The sequence below is a fragment of the Nematolebias whitei genome, chromosome 18 (assembly GCF_014905685.2).
Source record: "Nematolebias whitei isolate Nwh7 chromosome 18, NemWhi1, whole genome shotgun sequence".
Classification (NCBI taxonomy): domain Eukaryota; kingdom Metazoa; phylum Chordata; class Actinopteri; order Cyprinodontiformes; family Rivulidae; genus Nematolebias; species Nematolebias whitei.
Window position 1 is genome coordinate 1,277,862 of NC_056515.1, and position 18,567 is coordinate 1,296,428.

General features: G+C 43.7%; 1 protein-coding gene across 1 annotated transcript in view; it reads right to left on the reverse strand.

Moving 5' to 3' along the window:
• LOC119424996 (endophilin-B2-like) overlaps positions 1–18,567 on the reverse strand; it is an 87,974-nt gene that overhangs the window by 25,553 nt on the left and 43,854 nt on the right. Inside the window, exon 12 of the mRNA XM_037692519.1 lies at positions 9,864–9,942. Coding sequence (XP_037548447.1) covers positions 9,864–9,942 — 79 coding nt within the window. The remainder of the gene's footprint in view (positions 1–9,863; positions 9,943–18,567) is intronic.

The window sequence follows — 18,567 nt, forward strand, 5'->3', positions numbered from 1 at the left end:
GGGGGAGTCTGGGCTCGTTGGGTGTGTGCCCTCACTTGCATGGGGCGCTCTCGCTGTGGGTGTTGTTATGGGTGGACTGGTCTTTTGCTTTTTTGGGGTGGGGGGACGCTCTTGGTCGCTGTGGTGCTCTATCTCTGACTGTTTGGGCACTCCTGGCTGATTGTCCCAGTTGGGGTTTGGTGGCCTCTCTGGTTGGGGGGCTGGGTGTTGGGCTGGGAATCGGGTTGGGGCGTCTGGACGGTTTCGGGATGGGTCTGGGTTGCTGGCCCTGGTTCTGGTTGGTCCTCGGGGGCTATGTGCCGGTCCGTGGCCTTGATCCCTGGTGGTGCGGCTGCCACCTCCTCCTAGGTATCTCTGTTAGAGCCTCTGTCCCCTGGTGGATCTCGGAGAGTGGGGGTGCCTATTGGGGTCAGTGGGGGAGCTGGTCCCCTGGGGGGGCATTGCCACCTCAGTTCACCTCCCCATCCCAACATCCTCCTCCGCCCACTCCCCCACACCACCACTCAAACAGGGTTTTGGGGTTCAGGTGCACTACTGAGCTACGGGGAGAATCATCCATCTCCGTGGCTGGTGGGGTCCTGGGCCCTAATTTTAATATACAACCTAGACACTCACTTATAACACTCTCACGACACATGCATATATAGAATCTGGAGTGGGCACATGATCGCACTTAGGTGGTGGGATGTACTACCATTTCCACCTCCCCGGACCTGTGCCCACTCTCATATGTAGCATGTAGACATTTAGGGTTCTGGGCGGAGATGAGGGGTGAACGGGCGCCACCTGCTCTCTGGGCAAGAGGTGGGTCTGTGCCGGTCGCCACCTCATCCCCCCATTTTAAACGCACTGTATAACAACATGCATCAACACCATATTCGAGTGGGAGAAGGAGGAAGTGGGTCTGTTCATAATTTATTTATGCATATATAGATTTATTTTTTTATTTTTTTATTTTTTTTCCCCTTTCACAAACACCTCCTTTCTCCGTGTGACACTAGGGGTCGGGGATGGAGGGGGGGCGCATTGTTGGGGTCTGGGCTGTGGGTGGGCTTTGGGCCTTGGGGGCGGTCAGTGTTGGGGCCGGTGCTTCGGTTCCTCCTGGGCTGTTCCGATTCTTTTAATCTAGGTTCCTGGTTGCGATGGCCGGCACTTTGACCGGGGTGGCTGCCGGCTTTCGGCGGGGGGTCGGCTATGGTAGTGTACGTGTGGTCATTGGTGGTGTAGGGCGGCGGTTGGGGGTGTGGCTTCGCCCCATCCGGGCACTGGCTGGTCTTCCTGTGTGGCATTTGCGGTGGGGGTGCTGTGTGTGTGGGGGGGTGCATGGGTGGCGTGCTGGGGCATCTCCGGGCCTATGGTGCGGAGCTCTTGATGTGAGAGCCGGCCCTCCTCAGCTGCGGCTCCCTGCTGCTCTGCCCCTTGGGCTGGGGCCAGCCTGTGGTCGCTGTCAGGTAGATGGTGCATGCGGTCGGCCCGACAGAGATTCTGTCGGGCTATCTGTGTGTGCCTGTTGGTTGCTCAGGTTGGGTTTTTGGTGGTCCCCCCTCTCTTGGATCAATTTGGGCCCCACGTTTGGTGTGGGGCCCACTCCCCCCGGTCGTGCCCCCCTTTGGCGGGGGACCCCCTTGCCGCCGGTGCATTGGTGGCTCTCGGTGTCTGGGCTGGGTGGTGGGGTGCACGTCGGTCCGCCCTGGTTGCTGCCTGGCGGGGCCTGGGTGCCCTGGCTCTGTCGGGGCTCTGCTGGGGGTGGTATGGCCTCGGGGCTTGGGGCTCGGTGTCCATGGCCGGATCTACTTGGGGGGGGCATGGGTCGCTGGCCGGGCCTGTGGGCTCGTCGCTGCAGCTTCCTGGAGGCTCTGCATTGTGGTGGCTGGGGTCACCCGGTTCTTTCCTCTGCTCCTCTCTGGGGGGGTGCGGTTCTCCCTGTTGGGAGACTCTTGGGGCTCCGGGCCTGTGGGCCGCTGTGTGTCTGTGGCTCCGGTCCTCCCTATGTTGCCATTGTGTCCTGGGGGGGGCGGGTCTGTGGGCCCCCGCGTCCACTATTGGGCATTCTTTTGGAGAAATCTGGTGGTGGCGGGCGTGCTTGCGCGGGTGTTTGGATTCAGGTGCTTTGACAGATGCACGCTAGGTTGGGTAGTGGTGGAAGCTAGATGATTCCTTGTGCGATGTCGAATGTTTCATGGTGATATTGTGGGTGGCATTGTGCTGTGCATGTTGTTTTGTCATGGTGGTCTCTCGTCTTATCTTCTTCTCTTTTATTATTTATTTATTCTTCTTTCTTCTCTTTCGTTAAAAAAATAAATAAATTGAGCGATGATGATAAGTTCATTGAAACACTTCACAATGTTTCTACACTTAAACTGAGCTCACAAAAAGAAAAAAGAAAAAAAAAAAACAATTGCAACGCTAAATCAGGAGATGAGCTACCGTTAACTTGCGCTCCCTCGTCTGCTAAATGTCCCCACTCCGGCTGCTAGGTCGGGCGAGGCACGAGGTGAAACTTTGGGTGTGGTGCAAGGATCGGAGGTAGTTAACAGTCTGGGTGAATCATCTCAACACAGCCTTAAAACTAAAACTGTCCTAGGAAACGGTTGCGGGTAATACATGAGCCATAGGATTAGTTTTGAGACACGTTGGAGGAGAGGTTGCGGTGAGGGCGTGGCACATGTCTTGTGCCTACCTCACTCGGGAAAGAATAACACAGTAAATAAGAGAACTGGCACCGGCAGTGTTTCTCAGTAAACAACGTTTTTTACAGATGATGTGGTCCTATTGGTTTCATCAGGTCGTGATCTATAGCTTTCGCTGGAGCAGTTCACAGCAGAGTGTGAAGCGACCGGGATGAGGATCAGTGCCTGCAAATCCAAGGCCATGGTCTTGAGCTGGAAAAGGGTAGAGTGCCTTTTCCGGGTCGGGGAGGAGGTCCTGCCCCAAGTGGAGGAGTTTAAATATCTTGGGGTCTTGTTCACGTATGAGGGAAAAACAGAGCAGGAGATTGATAGGTGCGGCATCTGTAGTGAAGTGGGCACTGTACCGGTCTGTCGTGTTGAAGAGAGAGCCGAGTCAAAAGGCAAAGCTTTCGATTTACCGATCAGTCTACGTTCCTACCCTCATTTATGATCATGAGCTTTAGGTTCAATTCAGTTTATTTATATATTATTATTTATTATTATTTATTATATATATCAGGTCTCTCTTGTAAATGAGTCCTCGAGGCTCAATGGGATTTACCTGTATAAATAAAGGTTGATTGATATATAGCGCCAAATCACAACAAAGTTGTCTCAGGGCACTTTACAGGAACATTCAAACACATAAGCGCCAATTAGTAAATTTCTCTATCTAAGGAATCCAGCAGACAAGTTGAATCTTGGCTTGGTTGCAGTCTCCCATCCTGAGCAAGCACAGTGGCAACAGTGGAAAGGAAAAACTCCCTTTTAAAAGGAAGAAACCTCCAGCAGAAACAGGCTCAGGACAAGCGGCCATCTACTTTGACAGGCTGGTTGAGAGGACAGGAAGGAGAGACAGACAAACACAGTATGGTAGGTCCAAATGTACCTGAAAGACAAAAAAACCCACATGTTAAGGATAGAAAAAATAATTACAAATACAAAACAGGTTGAGCAGAGTAAGTAAAGACAGTAGCAGAGTGAAAATTGTGGTCATTTTGTCCTCCAGCAGTCTAAGCCTATAGCAGCATAACTAAGGGACAGCTCAGGAAACCCAAGCCGACCCTAACTATAGGATTTAGCAAAAGGGAAAGTCTTAAGCCTAATTTTAAAACTGAATAATGTGTCAGCCTCACGGACAGAGATTGGAAGTTGGTTCCACAAGAGAGGAGCCTGATAACTGAAAGATCTGCCTCCCATTCTGTTTTTGTAAATTCTAGGAACCACAAGTACACCTGCAGTCTGGGAGCGAAGTGCTTTGTTAGGAAAATATAGAACAATAAGATCTGTAATATAAGATGGAGCCAGGCCATTGAGAGATTTGTAGATTAGAAGTAAGATTTTGAATTCAATTCTGGATTTGACAGGGAGCCAATGGAGAGAAACTAAAACTGGAGAAATATGATCTCTCCCAGTAACTCCAGTTAAGACTCTGGCAGCAGCATTTTGGATCAACTGAAGACGTTTTAAAGAAGTATTTGGACACCCAGATAATAAACCATTGCAATAGTCCAGTCTAGACGTGACAAATGCATGGACCAGTTTTTCTGCATCATTTTTAGATAAGATGTTTCTAATGTTAGTGATATTACGCAGGTGGAAGAAGGTGGTTCTAGTAACGTTTTTAATGTTGGGGATAAAAGATATGTCCTGATCAAAAATAACACCAAGATTTTTAACATTAGAGCTGGATGACAGATTAATGTCATCTAAGGAGGGAGAAAGACTGAAAAATTAATTCCTATGGTGCTCAGGTCCAAAAACCACAACCTCAGTTTTGTCTGTGTTCAACAGGAGAAAATTAAGGGTCATCCAGGTTTTTAGGTCTTTAAGACATGCTTGTAGTCTCAGTAGCTGATTGGATTCATTGGGTTTAATGGACAAATATAATTGTGTGTCATCAACATAACAATGAAAATTTATCCCATGCTGTTTAATAACTTTACCTAATGGAAGCATATATAAAGTAAAGAGTATTGGCCCAAGCACTGAGCCCTGAGGAACTCCATGACTAACTTTGGTGTATGAAGAATATTTATTATTTACATTTACAAACTGGAATCTATCAGATAGATATGATTTAAACCACTTTAGAGCTGTTCCTGTAATCCCAATATCATATTCAAGCCTCTGTAGTAAAATATTGTGATCAGCTGTATCAAATGCAGCACTGAGGTCTAACAGGACCAGTATAGACACAAGTCCATTGTCTGAGGCCGTGAGAATATCATTAGTGACTTTTACTAGTGCTGTTTCTGTGCTATGATGAGCTCTAAACCCTGACTGAAACTCTTCAAACAGATTATTTCTTTGTAGATGTTCATGCAACTGACCTGCAATTATTTTCTCTAGAATTTTTGAGATGAAAGTTAGATTAGATATAGGTCTATAGTTGGCCAGAATATCTGAATCAAGGTCAGACTTCTTAAGTAAAGGTTTAATTACAGCAACCTTAAAGCGCTGTGGTACATAATGAAGGATTTTGGGGTGTTCAAATGACCCGAGCACAGAATTTCAGGAGCACTTCACCTTAGTATAAAAGATTTAATTGAGACAAAGTTAATGTATGCAGATATTACATGTAATCAGAGTGTAGTCTGAGGAACAAGTCAGAGCGAACCTTGCCTGGTCAATCAGCCTCCTGTTTGTTCAACCAAACTCTGTGTCTGAGCGAGATTTATAGGTTTGTCATGTCCCGCCCTTTCGGGTTCAGACAGACTTGTGATTTGATGTGAAAATCTCTTGATAGTCCGAGTGACACCCTGTTCAGCCACTCAGGAGCAGATTTTATCTCCAGGGTTACTCCGAAAGCCCCAGACGGCCTCGCCCATTCTTCTACTGATAAGGGTTGATTTACGAACTTTGTTTTGTAACGCAGGACACTTACTCTGGCTCTCATCTGTGTAAAGCTTTAAAACACGTTTTCTGTGTGTCTGAACTATTATTAATGTGAGAGCATAAATACTCAATCTGTGTTAAGTATAAAGTATATGAATGTTTTGTTTTAGCATTATTTATGTTTAATCAATGTGTACGCCGTGTGTCACATTGCTGGGCCCTCACTCTCAGCTGCTCTGCTCAGATGAACAAAGAAGGATCGTTTCCTGCTGCACGAATAAATATCTTACCTGTCTCTGTTTCCCTCAGAGTTATATCAAATGTGAACTTGTATGATTATACTTAGCACTTGTAAGATTATATATAACATGAAGTAATTAGTGTATGATTATACTTAGCACTTGTAAGATTATATATAACATGGAGCAATTAGTATATGATTATACACGCACATACCTTGTAGAAAATGCATTATTTCACATCATCAAAGAAATGTCAAGGCTTGTCAAAAGATATAAAAGATATCAAATCCAACACACCCTCTTTTGGTCGCCCCATATTTATGGGAGACCATACCACGTATGATTTGATTTTACAGATATTTTGATTCTGCCCACTCCAGGTGGCTCTGATCCTCTGCGGAGGGGTCACCTGAGTTCTGCATCAGCGTGTAGTGAACTAAGCCTCAGGTCAAAACCTGACCCTGAGGGCCTTCCTGGGACAGGAACTGTTATTTCATTGATTTGAGTCCAGAAACACAAATTAAGCTCATCCAGAGACTTTCTAAGTGTGTCCTGCACTAATCAATTGAAAGAACACTCTCTTTTTTATTATCATTACTATTTTACAATATCTTGATAATCAAAGTGTGTTTAGTTCAAATCATTTTTAAATGTTGAAGTGAACTACTTATTTTAAATCAACTGTGAAACAGTATTAATGATTTTTAATCCTCATTCAAAGTAGAAATCAAGTTAATGTCTGTTACAGAGTAATTATTCATTTTTTGATCTTCTGTCTGAAATGAGAAGGAGTGATGTCGGTCAAAAGTCAGAGAACGGTCAAAAACATGTTTATCGGAACGAAATGTCATGTTTAACTCTCAGATAGATAGAAGGAGACTGGCTCCTAAATGTCTCTGTTTCTTCAAAACATCTTTCTATCTGTTCTTAAAACATCTACTCTGTCTCCTTGACATGTAGTGACCCTCTGACGTCACTAAAACCACACCCCGGTTGGTTCATTCAACCAATCAGGAAGTTCCCAGAAGGAACCGGAAGTGACCTCTTTAAAAGGGTCGACACTTCCTAGTTCCAAGGAGAACAAGAGTTCCAGAGAGAACCAGAGTTCCAGGGAGAACCTCGAACGAGAAGTTCCTGAACGAGAGAAGTTCAGAGGAACAGAAGTTCCGAGCAATTTCTAATGGAGTGACAAGAGTCCGTCGATGCCACGACGTCTCGCTGTGGCTCTAACCGACGAACGCTCTGAACAATGAGGAAGTTTGTTCTGTGATGATCTCACGACTCCTGAGGTCACAGCTGTTCTTACGGAGACGCTGAAAAGCGTTGAAAGGGAACTCTACGCCGAAGCTGAAACTATCGTCTGCAAAGGTAAAAGAGTCGATCTTCAACTGCGAGTGTACCGTGGTTTAAGCTGCGTCTAAAGGAGCGTGCTGTTCTGGTTAAACAGACACTTTTTCCTCATCCATTTTCTCCATTTAAACTTCATTTCTCCATCTTTAAAACTCTTCTATCTGCCAGTAATTAATCCAGATATTTTCAGAAATGTCTGTTGTATTTCAGTTGCAAGTGAGAAATCATGGCCGTATGATTTCTCATTGTAAAGCTCATTAATTAAGCTGTGTTAATTGTAATCAATCTGCCAATTAATGTAAATGTGTGATGTGTTTTTAAATTGTTTAAAATAAACGACCCACTGTTGTTGGTGAGTCAGAAATTTAAACACGTCTCTGTCCACATTTACTCCACAAAGCACGATATGACCTAGTCCAGAAAAATGAAAGAATCCGTTTAAATTATGGATAATATCAGACGCATATTATCCTCATTACAAGCGTCATAACATTAGCGGTTTCAGTCTCAACCTGAATCATTCTACGAACGATCATTCTAGTACAAGGTATAATAACAATCATCAAAACACAAAAAATAATAAGAATAGCAGTCACAGGGGCCAAAATCTTTAGCACAATCTGACTCCAAGAACCGCTTGTGAACCAAGACAGAAACTTCCACGATCCTGGAGAAGGATCCTCACTCTTAGCCTTCTACAGCGCATTAAGTTGGTTCAAGGCGTTGGTCACCCTGGCCTGGGGGTCGTGTCCGGTCTCATCTGGGACATAGGTGCAACAGGTGTCTTTGCCAATAATCGAGCAAATCCCACCCTGAGATGCTGTTAACAAATCCAAAATCAATCTATGCTGCAAAACCATAATACGCAGGGCAGTCAATTCAGCAGAGACGCCCTCTAAAGCTCTAACAGTAGCATTTAGGAAGATTCCAAAGCGATAGTCTAAAGTTTCTACCCTTAAGAGAAGTGAACCCACACCAACCCAAGGGAACAGTGAAAGCATGACCTTTTCACCAGTTGTCCAGTGCTTAAACTTCTGGGGCACATCTGTGCCCCACAGAGAATCATGAGGTTTGATGTCAATAGCTCTTCTGTGTCTTACATAATGAGAGCCATTGCTTAAGGAAGCCATGAATGAGTCATCTGTCACGGCAACCGGTGCACACAGTCCTGTCCAGTTGGCTGGTAATGTCAGCAGTACAGCATGGCCACACAGCCAGGCTAGATCCTCGACAGGATACGTTCCATTACTGTCATTACCCAACATGATGATTCCTAGAATGATATACAGCTTGACACTTGTCAGGAGGCAGTGTGCCCACTGCCTTCTGAGAAGCGTCCTACAGGTGGCGGTAGACACAAATAGGAAATTGTTCTTCTGGGGTCCATTCTACAAATTGACTCAACACCACTACCTGAGATGATTGTATCAGGGAGTACCTGCGAGTTTTACAACGATGTGGATCTTTCACATAACCTCTTGAACTGTATTGCAGAAAGCAGAAAGACAATCTGCGTTCGATGGGTTTAACACGTAAGGTCAGATGTGAGGCTGAAACTGGGATTTTGGTACACACATAACATTCAGCGTTGTGACGGCTTCTGGCCAAAAACTGAGCATAACGGTACCAGCTGTTCATTTGAAAACTATGAGAGAGATTCAACGCCAGATGATCCACCTCATTCACTTGAGACCAGGCCATGAGTTTAGGGTCGCTGCGTTTGACCCTTGGTTGTTGATGTTGGCAGCGGGAGTGACCTGGAATTACACAGTAATATTCACACAGAAAAATTATGGAAGTGAGTAACACTGTCCCCACCCCCAACATTATTGTAATCCTCCAGGGGTTCTGGAACAGACCCATGGTGTTACACTAAAAATACCAAATGAGTAAACCTTAGAAGTTAATTAAAATACTACCAAACTACTGGAAGATTAAATTCAAAATGAGTAAACGATTAAACCACTAGTTATAAAGCAACACATAAAACACTCAAAAATAGCCAAAATTGACCCCTGAAAATTGAGAAATACCAAAAGATTGACCTCTCTTTAAAATACCTCGAAGAATTTTAGAATGATTGTGTTGTTCAATTGAATAAAGTAAAATTTTGAATATTTAGAATTCTCAATTGAATTCACCAACCCTTTTAAAAGCTCTGGTTTGTTTCCTCAGAATGACTGAAAGAAAAGATAAACACTCATTAAACACTCCTAGCTAGCAGGTTTTCTGTGCTTGAGCTTGCGGTGGGAGTCCTTGTTTGTCCACAAGGGTCCTTTTGGTGCTCAGCGGGATTCGGCCCGCGGAGATGTCTTCATGTAAAGTCCTCAGAAACTTTATCAGTCTGAGCAGACGTTCTAAATGACTGTGTGTGCAGATGGGTCAAACCTATATCAGTGTGTCGCGTCTTTGTTTCTTCACGGTCAGGGCTGGGAATCTTCTTTCCTTCCCCGTTCCACCTGTCTGACCGACTTAGGCAGAGCGGAGACTCCTTCTCCAAATTTTGCTGCTGCCTTTTTCAACAAGGGGCAAAGAATGAACTCCCACAAAGTTCAGATCACCTCCTCCAGATGCCGTGGGGATCTCTACTCCTACAATTCCAGCAGGTCTGCTTCAACTTCTTTCAGCGAGCGGTGGGGTTCTTCAGCAGGTGCACATTGACTGAGATGAAACCACGTGGAGCCTTTTCCTTTCAGACGTACTGCGTGTGAGGTACGGTCTTTGATTTCGTACGGCCCCGTCCACCTTGGTTCCGTCCACTTACGTTTCACCACTCTCAGCAGGACCCAGTTTGAAGTGAGACTCGCCGGCTCCTCCTCCTGAGGAGTACTAGAATCTGGAATCTGTTGAGCAAAGTTGGACAACAAAGCTCTGAGTGTGTTATAATACATCTCGTGTGACATGTTCATTACCTGTTCCGAGGGCCACTCGAGATTTTGCTGAGGCCCAGGGAAAAACCTTCCTGTTGTTAATTCATAAGGGGTGAAACCTGTACCCCTATTAATTGATGCTCTAATGCCCATGAGTGCTATAGGCAATGAGTCAAGCCAATTGGAATGAGTCTGTGCACAGATCTTTGATATTTTTTGTTTGAGGTTTCTGTTTAATCTTTCAACCTTACCCTGAGATTGAGGGTGGTAAACTGTCCCAAAAGCATGCTTCAATCCTAATGCTTTTTCAACCTTCTGAAGATCTGAGTTTTTAAAATGTGTTCCATTATCCAACCTTATTTTAGTTGGAAACCCGTGTCTCGGTATATAATGGTTTATCAAGCACTTATATCAAGCACTTAACGACTGTTTGACTGTCCTCTTTTTTCACAGGCCAAGCTTCTGGCCACCCCGTGAAGGCATCCACGCAAACCAACAGATATTTGAATCCTCGTATCGCTTGAATCATATCTGTGTAATCAATAATTATCTCCCGACCCGGTGTCATGTTTATTGGAAATTTCCCTTGCTCACGTGTCTTAATGGTTGGTTTAGAGTTATACAAATTACACACAGTGCAGCTTTTCACAAATGCTTTAATCATAGATTTCATGTGAGGGTGCCACCAATTAAGTACATTTTTTCCCATCTGGTGTACCCCCACATGAGCCAAACCATGTGCTTCTTCAAAAACTCCTCTTTAAAGTCAATGGTAGGACCCATCCGCTGTTTCCTGGTCCTGTCCAGAGTCCATCTTCCTTTTGTTCAGCACCATATTCAATCCACACTGATTTCTCCTATGGAGCTGCTCCTTGTTGACAACAGGCTACCGTTTCAGCATCCCATCTCATTCCACATTCCTCTTCCGCTGTAACAAGCATCATCTGACTCCCAGTGATGTAGCCCGACGCCCTCTTGGTCTCCTGGTCGGCCTGAGAGTTTCCTCTGGCCGTGCTTGATGTTTCTGTGTCATGTCCTTTACACTTTACGATGGCTACCTTTGCAGGTAACATCAATGCTGTTGCTAGTTCTTTCATGTCTTTTTCATGTTTAATTGACTTTCCATTTGCTGTTAAAAAACCTCCTCTCATCCACTGAGCCAGCTCCACGTGCGCTGCTCCAAAAGCATAAGCTGAGTCAATGAAAATGGTGACTTTTCTTCCTTCAGCCCACTGTAGGGCTGCGATTAGGGCCCTTACCTCAGCCCTCTGTGCTGACTGAGCTCCCTGCAGTCTCTCCTGAACTATTGTCTCATACCCCTGGTCTGTTTGATGTACCACCGCGTAGCCAGCACTGAGCTGTCCATCCTCTTGACAGAAACAACTACCATCACTGAATAGAACATGTCCCCCCTCCAGAGGTGCAGCTTCTAGGTCTGGTCTAACCTTCTCATCTCTCTCCACCCTCTTTTGGCATGCATGTGGTTCCCCAGTGCCTACTCTGTCTGCCATGTTAACCCCTTCATGAGTAAACAACAAGTTTGGTGCTTCCAAGATTTTGTTTATACGCTGTTGTCTTAATGGTGACATAGTGAAGTTTTGTGAGTTAACATATGCAACTACACTGTGTGAGGTCAACACATGTTGAGAATGTCCCATCACCAGATGAGCTGTTTTCTGAATCAGTTTGGCCAGACCTGCTGCATGTTGTGTGCACGGCAGATGTCTTTTTTCTGTGTTGTCTAGCATAACGCTAACATACATTAATGTTGTCCTACCCCCCTCATGTTTCTGAAACAAGACACCATTTATCACTCCTCCTGTTTCAGAAACATCCAAATAGAAGGGTTTTCCGTAGTCAGCGAGAACTAACTCGGCTGCTCTGCTGAGATGTTGTTTTATGTCAATAAATGTTCTTTCAGCCTCCTCAGTCGAGTCCAATGGAGCTGTGAGGTTTCTCATTCCTTTTTGTTTGACCAAGGCGCGCAAAGTTTGTGTTAGGCCAGTGTAGTTTGGGATGTAATTTCTGCTGTAACCTGTCAGGCCCAAAAATGACAGCATTTCTTTCACTGTCCGCGGTTTTGGATGATGTAGGATGGTGTCGCGGTGTGAATAAGAAAGGCCTGCTCCCTTCTGAGAGATAATTCTCCCTAGGAAAGATATTTGTTTTCGCGTCACTTGGAGTTTATTTTTACTTACTTTAAACCCGGAGGCATGTAGCTGTCGCAACACGGCTTCGGTGGCTTGTAACGAGTCTTGTGCAGTATGACTTGCGATTAACAAATCATCAACATACTGGACAAGCACCGTGTCCTGTGGCAGTTCTATATTGCCCAGAGCTTGTTTTAACACTTGATTGAAAATCCCCGGTGAGAGCGCAAACCCTTGCGGCAGTCTCGTATATCGCAACTTTTCTCCACGATATATGAATGAAAATATGTCTCTACATTCTTCGGCGAGGGGAAGGCAGAAGAAGGCGTTCGCGAGATCCAGGCAGCTGAACCATTCATGTTCTGGGGTCAGGTTACTTAAGGCCACATAGGGATTCGGTACTGGCACGGTGGGCGTGACCAGTAGTTTATTTATGGCTCTCAAATCATGTGCCATACGAAATTTGCCTGTACCTGGCTTTTGTACAGGTAAAATTGGTGTGTTCCAATCAGAGTATGAGGGTTCCAAGACCCCACTTTGTTTTAACCCCTTTATAGTTTCAGAAATTCCCTCTTCAGCTACGGGTTTGTGTGGATATTGTTTTAGCCAAATGGGACATGTGTTTTGGACCTGAAATGATACGGGAGTGCAGTTTGTCAGTCCCACATCCGTGGGTCCTGCAGACCATAAAGATTCAGGCATTCTATCCATCAACTGACACGCGAGCAGGTGGTCAGTCTGTTCATGTCCATGCTCCATGGGGAGGACATCGTGTTGTAATAAAGCTACATCATTTGCTTCAGAATCCACTTAATAACACTTACAGCTAGGCGAGAACCAGACATGTGGTACAGCTGTTTTTACCCAGTCTCTTGCTTCTGAAACCATTTTTACCATTGGACCCAAATCTTTAGCTTGATATTTTGGATTTAAGCCCAGTGATATGTGAGGCACTGCTTCTGTGCTCATCATATACCAAGCTTCTTGGTCTAGAGTTAAGTTTACAATAGCTGCCACCCCTTGTTTTCCCGCATAAATGTTACCCGTTTTAATTGACCAGATTTTCCCTTGTAGTTGCTCTGCAAAGTGATCCTGAAAAACCTCGTCACCTTTTCTGTCATAACAGAGGGTTACATGTAAGGGATCTGAGATCGGCGTGTATGGCTCAAGAGTCCGGAACCACAGCTCCCACGCCAGGTACGCAGAGAAAACACCCATTCCCCCAGGGATCTCAGGTTCAATCAGCCCCCAATAAATGTCAGCATACTCGTCTTTGACGGGTTGGATCACACATTGAGAGTGGGAAATGGTGACCTGGCCACAGTTCAAGATGGTTCCATCCGGGAGCCGGACAATCAGTCCATCAGGTGCACAAAGAATGGATGCTCCAAGCTTTATGAGAAGATCTCTCCCAAGGAGATTCGCTGGTGCATTTTTTGCAATCACAAAAGGATGGGCCAGTGTTTGTGTTCCCACTTTAGTAGTAAGGGGAACTGTTACAGGCAGTCTCTGTTTTACCCCAGAAAATCCAACAACCTCTACTGACTGCTGTGACATCTGGCAGCCAGGTGGTGTGTGGTTGATTGTTGAAAATGTCGCTCTAGTGTCGACTAGAAACGGCAATGTGTCAGTTCTCACTTCGACATCGAGCATTGGGTCCGCCCCTCCCCAAGCATATAGGATTTTCTGTGGGTCGTGTCATTGCTCTTGCGAGCCCCTCCCTCCTTGCATCTGAGGGGGCACTTCTGCCTGCTGCTGGTATTGTTTTTGGCCTCTCATAGGTTGCTGGTACGGCTGTTGTTCCCACATTGGCTGGTGGGGAGGTGGGCCTAGGTACATGCAATCTCTAGCCCAGTGCCCCTGCTGACCACAGAGGAAACAAGCATCCCCCCGCCATCCCCAGCATGAGACGCCACGTCCCCAACCCCTCTGCGCCGCACCGCCACCCCTTCTCCCTCGTCCAGCTCCCCTGGCTGGATGTCCCCCTCTGGCCCGCAGACCAGATGTTTCAGACCACTGTTGCACAGCAACTACCCCTGGTGTGGAGGTTTCGACACCCTCCTGAACCGCCATTTGTTTTTTCTCTTTCACTTTTTTCTCCTCATTTATTTTATGTCTGGCGTCATTCAATTTAAGCTTAACCAACTGATTTTTCATGTCTTGTAACTCATTTGCTTCCTTCTCTCTCTGTTTTTTAGCATATTTAAGACGATGTACCACATGTCTCTCCCACCTCTCAGCATCAGCTGCAAGCAAGTCAGCGTTTTTTTCGAGGTCATCTACAACGTCACTAGGCAAACCATCAAGTACAGCCTTCCTAAAATACGTTTTTTGTTGTTCGGATTGTGCATGTCTACCAGTGATTTTCAACCAAGCATCCTTACTTTGTTCTATAAACTCACGAGGCTCCATGTTCTTGTCCCAGTTAAACTCTGGGATGGGCATTCCTAATGGCAGTGGATACAGTTTTCTGATGATGGGAGATATCAGATGTGTAGTGGACTAGGCCTATGTCAAAACTGACCAGATGGACAGAAACTGTCATTTCATTGATTTGAATCCAGAAATACAGTTTGACCCATCCTGAGACTTTCTTTCTTGAATTAATCAAGTGGAAAAGACAATTCTCTATGATCATTACTATTTTACAAATGTTTGATAATCAAATTGTGTTAGTTCAAACAATGTTTACATGTGGAAGTGAACTACTCATTTTTATTTACTTAAACAGTAGTAATGATTTTTATTCCTCATTCAAAGAAGAAATCAGGGTAATATGCATTTCTTGATTTTTCTGTCTTCAATGAGCAAATTTGTAAGTGTGTTAAAGTTCGAGGTTCGGTCAACTAAAAATTTTACTGAAAAGAAATGTCATGTTTAACTTTCACAGCAGATACTAGGAGGAGTGGCACCACAAAGTCTGGTTTTCTCCAACAATCTTTCTGTCTGTTTTTAAACAATCCTTGACTTTCCATAACACCTTACATCACAAACCACACCTCTGTTCTGGTCCATCCACGAATCAGAAAGCTCTCAAATGAACCGGAAGTAGAGCCCATTTTAAATGTGGCAACTTCCCAGTTCAACAGTAGAGTTGAGAAGAGATGAGTTTTTCAGAGTTAAGGAGAGTTTTTCAGAGCTTGAAAGAGTTTCCTGGAGAAGAGTTCCAGAGTTTAACTCTCTGAAGAGAGTTAAAGAGTTTGGGAGTTCTTGGATGCAAACGCAGGCATTCAGGAGGCTTCTATTAGGAGCAAGCTGAACCAAGAGACGATTGTGGGAATTATAACTTCTGTTTGGATAATTTCACACGACTCCTAAGGTTCTTAGCTGTCCTCCCGGAGACGCTGAAAGAGTCAAAAGGAGAACTCTACACCGACGCTGATTCTATCATCTGCAAGGTAAAAGTTCTATTTCGACCAAGCGTACCGTTGGCCAAGCTGATTTTCCAAAGAGCGTGTTGTTCTGGTACTACAGATAAATTCCCTCACACATCTCTCTGTAAGATAAATCTCCATTTTCCATCTTTAAACTCTCCTTTCTGCTAGAAAATTAATCCAGATATTTTCATTAATGTCTGTGGTGAAGCAACGGAAAATCATGGCCGTATGGTTTTCTTGGTTGTAAAACTGATTAATTGATGTCTGCCGTTTTAGCTGAAAAGTGAAAACAATCGCCGTATTGTTCTCACTTCCTGTAAAACTATGCTGTTGTTATTTTCATATTTTGCCAAATTAATGTAAATGTTTGATGTTAAACTTTGATTCTGTAAATAAATGACCGCATTCATTTTGATGGGTCAAAGATAAATAACGTCTCTCGTTACATTTCTGTTAAATTCAATGCACGCATGCTACACAGTCAGAAAAATGAAGAACCCGTTTAATGTATGAATATATCTCAGCATCTGTTCATACTACATCTGGTGGCCCGTCCGTACGTTAGTACTACATCTGGTGGCCCGGAACGTGCTCATAAATGACTGTGTATTCGTGTAAAGATTGATTTTACGTGTTGGCATGAAGAAAAATAGCAGAGCGCAGCGTGTTGGGCTGTGATGCTCAGAAAGCTCACAGAAATACTGCAGCTAGTGATGTTTTGAAAGCTGAAATAGTGTCATTGAGTCTTTATGAAAGCTGAAATTGTACGTCTGTTGTGTGTAACTAAGCTGGCTTTGAGCTGTGGAAAACGTTTATTCTGTTTAAAAGGACGGAGGTTCTGCTGCAAGACCCGGTTTTGGTCCGGTTCGGTTCTGATAAGTTTGAACGAGTATTTTAAATAGATGGAGAAACGTTTTAAAGACTGGACGAAGTCTCAGCTAAGCTCAGAATTGATTCGTTACATTTTTTAACAGAAAAAGTGCATTTTGACAGTTTAAAAGACAGAAAAGTGACAGACTTGTTCAGATAAATCTAACATGCTAGCTGGGGAAAACGCTGCGTGATTGGTTGAAAAAGACCGTGTGTAACGTTCTCATTGGCTGTGTGACGTGTCAATCAGTGACCCGGAAATGAAAACTCGTTTTTCATAGGGAATAAAATCTGCTTTTTAAAGCTGAAAAGCGCTTAAAAGCTGTATTCTGATCAGCTGCTAAGTTCTTCGAAGTCTAATTGTTGAATTTTCGCCGCGTTTGAGTTTAAAATCCGTCATTAAATGATGTTTTTGAACAACGCTAGCGATGCTAATTTTAAGCTAACAGCTAACGACCGGATGAGTGACGTGTCACGTCACTTCCTCCATGCCGGAAAAGAGCTCGGTTGCAACCGAGAGCTTTGCTATGCTTAAAATCACAAAATAAAGCTGCCATATGTCCCAGAAAACTCATGTTTCATGCAAAAAAGTCATGCTTGTTGAAGAAACGCCACGTTTACGCTTCAACCGTTCAGAAATGTTGATTTTAACCGAGTTTAGCCGAAGCTAACTTTAAGCTAAGCGGCTAAAAACAGGATGTCAACCGAACGTCACAGGAAGTCGTCATAGACTCCTGATGGTAGAAAGCTAAACACTGCCCCCTCCTGGAGGAACTTGAGATCACAGTTTCACTTCAGTTTTAGGTTTTTGAGTGAAATTAAACGTTTTTTTTATTTCTGTAAGGCATTTTTGAGTTAATAAACGTTCCTCAAAGCTGAATAATCACTGTTATCTTGCATTTAAAAAGTAATTTCAGGTATTTATGCGAGACAGGCATTTACCAGGACATTTTCATTCACTGAATCCCTCAAACAGGAGGTACAAAATGGAAAATTAGAAACTTTTTAAAAGATACAGTAACAGATAATCACAGAGTTGATCAGTTACTCATTTGCTTGAAAGATAATACACGTTTAATTGCAAAATCACTAGATAAGAGTAAACTTATCAGGAAAAAGAAACTTTTTTGATTTTATTTACCACCTAAACAATTACATCTCCTATTTAATTTTAAATAGAAGATTGGCAGGAGAAAGGAGTACAGTTTTTCTGAAGAAAGACTGATTATTCCTCATCATCAATTTTCTTTTCTCTTTTCACCCACCTGGGTTGATGAGTAACTGTTTAAAATAGCAAATTTCTGGAACAGAACGGTTTAAAAAGTGTCTTTAAACTGATTTGCTGTGAGACTTTTTAGAAAAATTGCAGGTTTATAAAAATTCAGTGCTTTAGAGTAAAATACACTAAAAAGAGCTTGGTAATCTAGTATCTGTTAAGAAATAAGCACATAAAAAGTAACACTGCCAGAGAGCATTTACTTAAATATTCATGAACTGGGGTAAAACCTACAGAAAGGTGCCCACATTTGAATACGTTGACTTATAACAGTACTTTTGTGTAAACCCAGAGCTTAAAATAGTGTGAAAACTCAAAGACATCTGAATACAAATATTTACCTGTAAAATATCTGAAGCTTGCAACTGTTTTAAACAGATAAAGTGCTACACAGTGAATGAACATGACAGGTGTGTTAGAAAAAGACTTTGATCCTTATGAGATGAGGGACTGCTTGGAGAATGCGTTGAAGCTGCTGACAGAACCCTTACATCTATATAGACAAAAACAGGCGGACAGCATGAACCCAAAAGAGTTAGTGGACAATCTGAAGGAGGTTGCAGAGAGTGTGACCTCTACAAAAATTTCAATGTCAAACTATGAAAAGCTGGCTAAAATTGCAATTTTGCTGAAAGAATCATTCTATGCAGTTGTTGAGAAAGCTGATTACCTTGCAATAAGGTTAGACAGTGAAAAAGAGGTGGTTCAGAAAATTGAAGAACACTTCCTTCAATTTAAAAGTGAACACGAAGTCCTCACAAAAAAACATTCTGAACAGATGTTTCAATCACAGCAAAATGCAAATGCAGAAATTGATTCGCTGAATAGCAAAATAGATGTGCTTAACAAAGATCTGGAAGAACTCAGAATGGATAAACACACATTACTGGAGCTATGTATGCGTTTAAAAAGTGATTATCATACA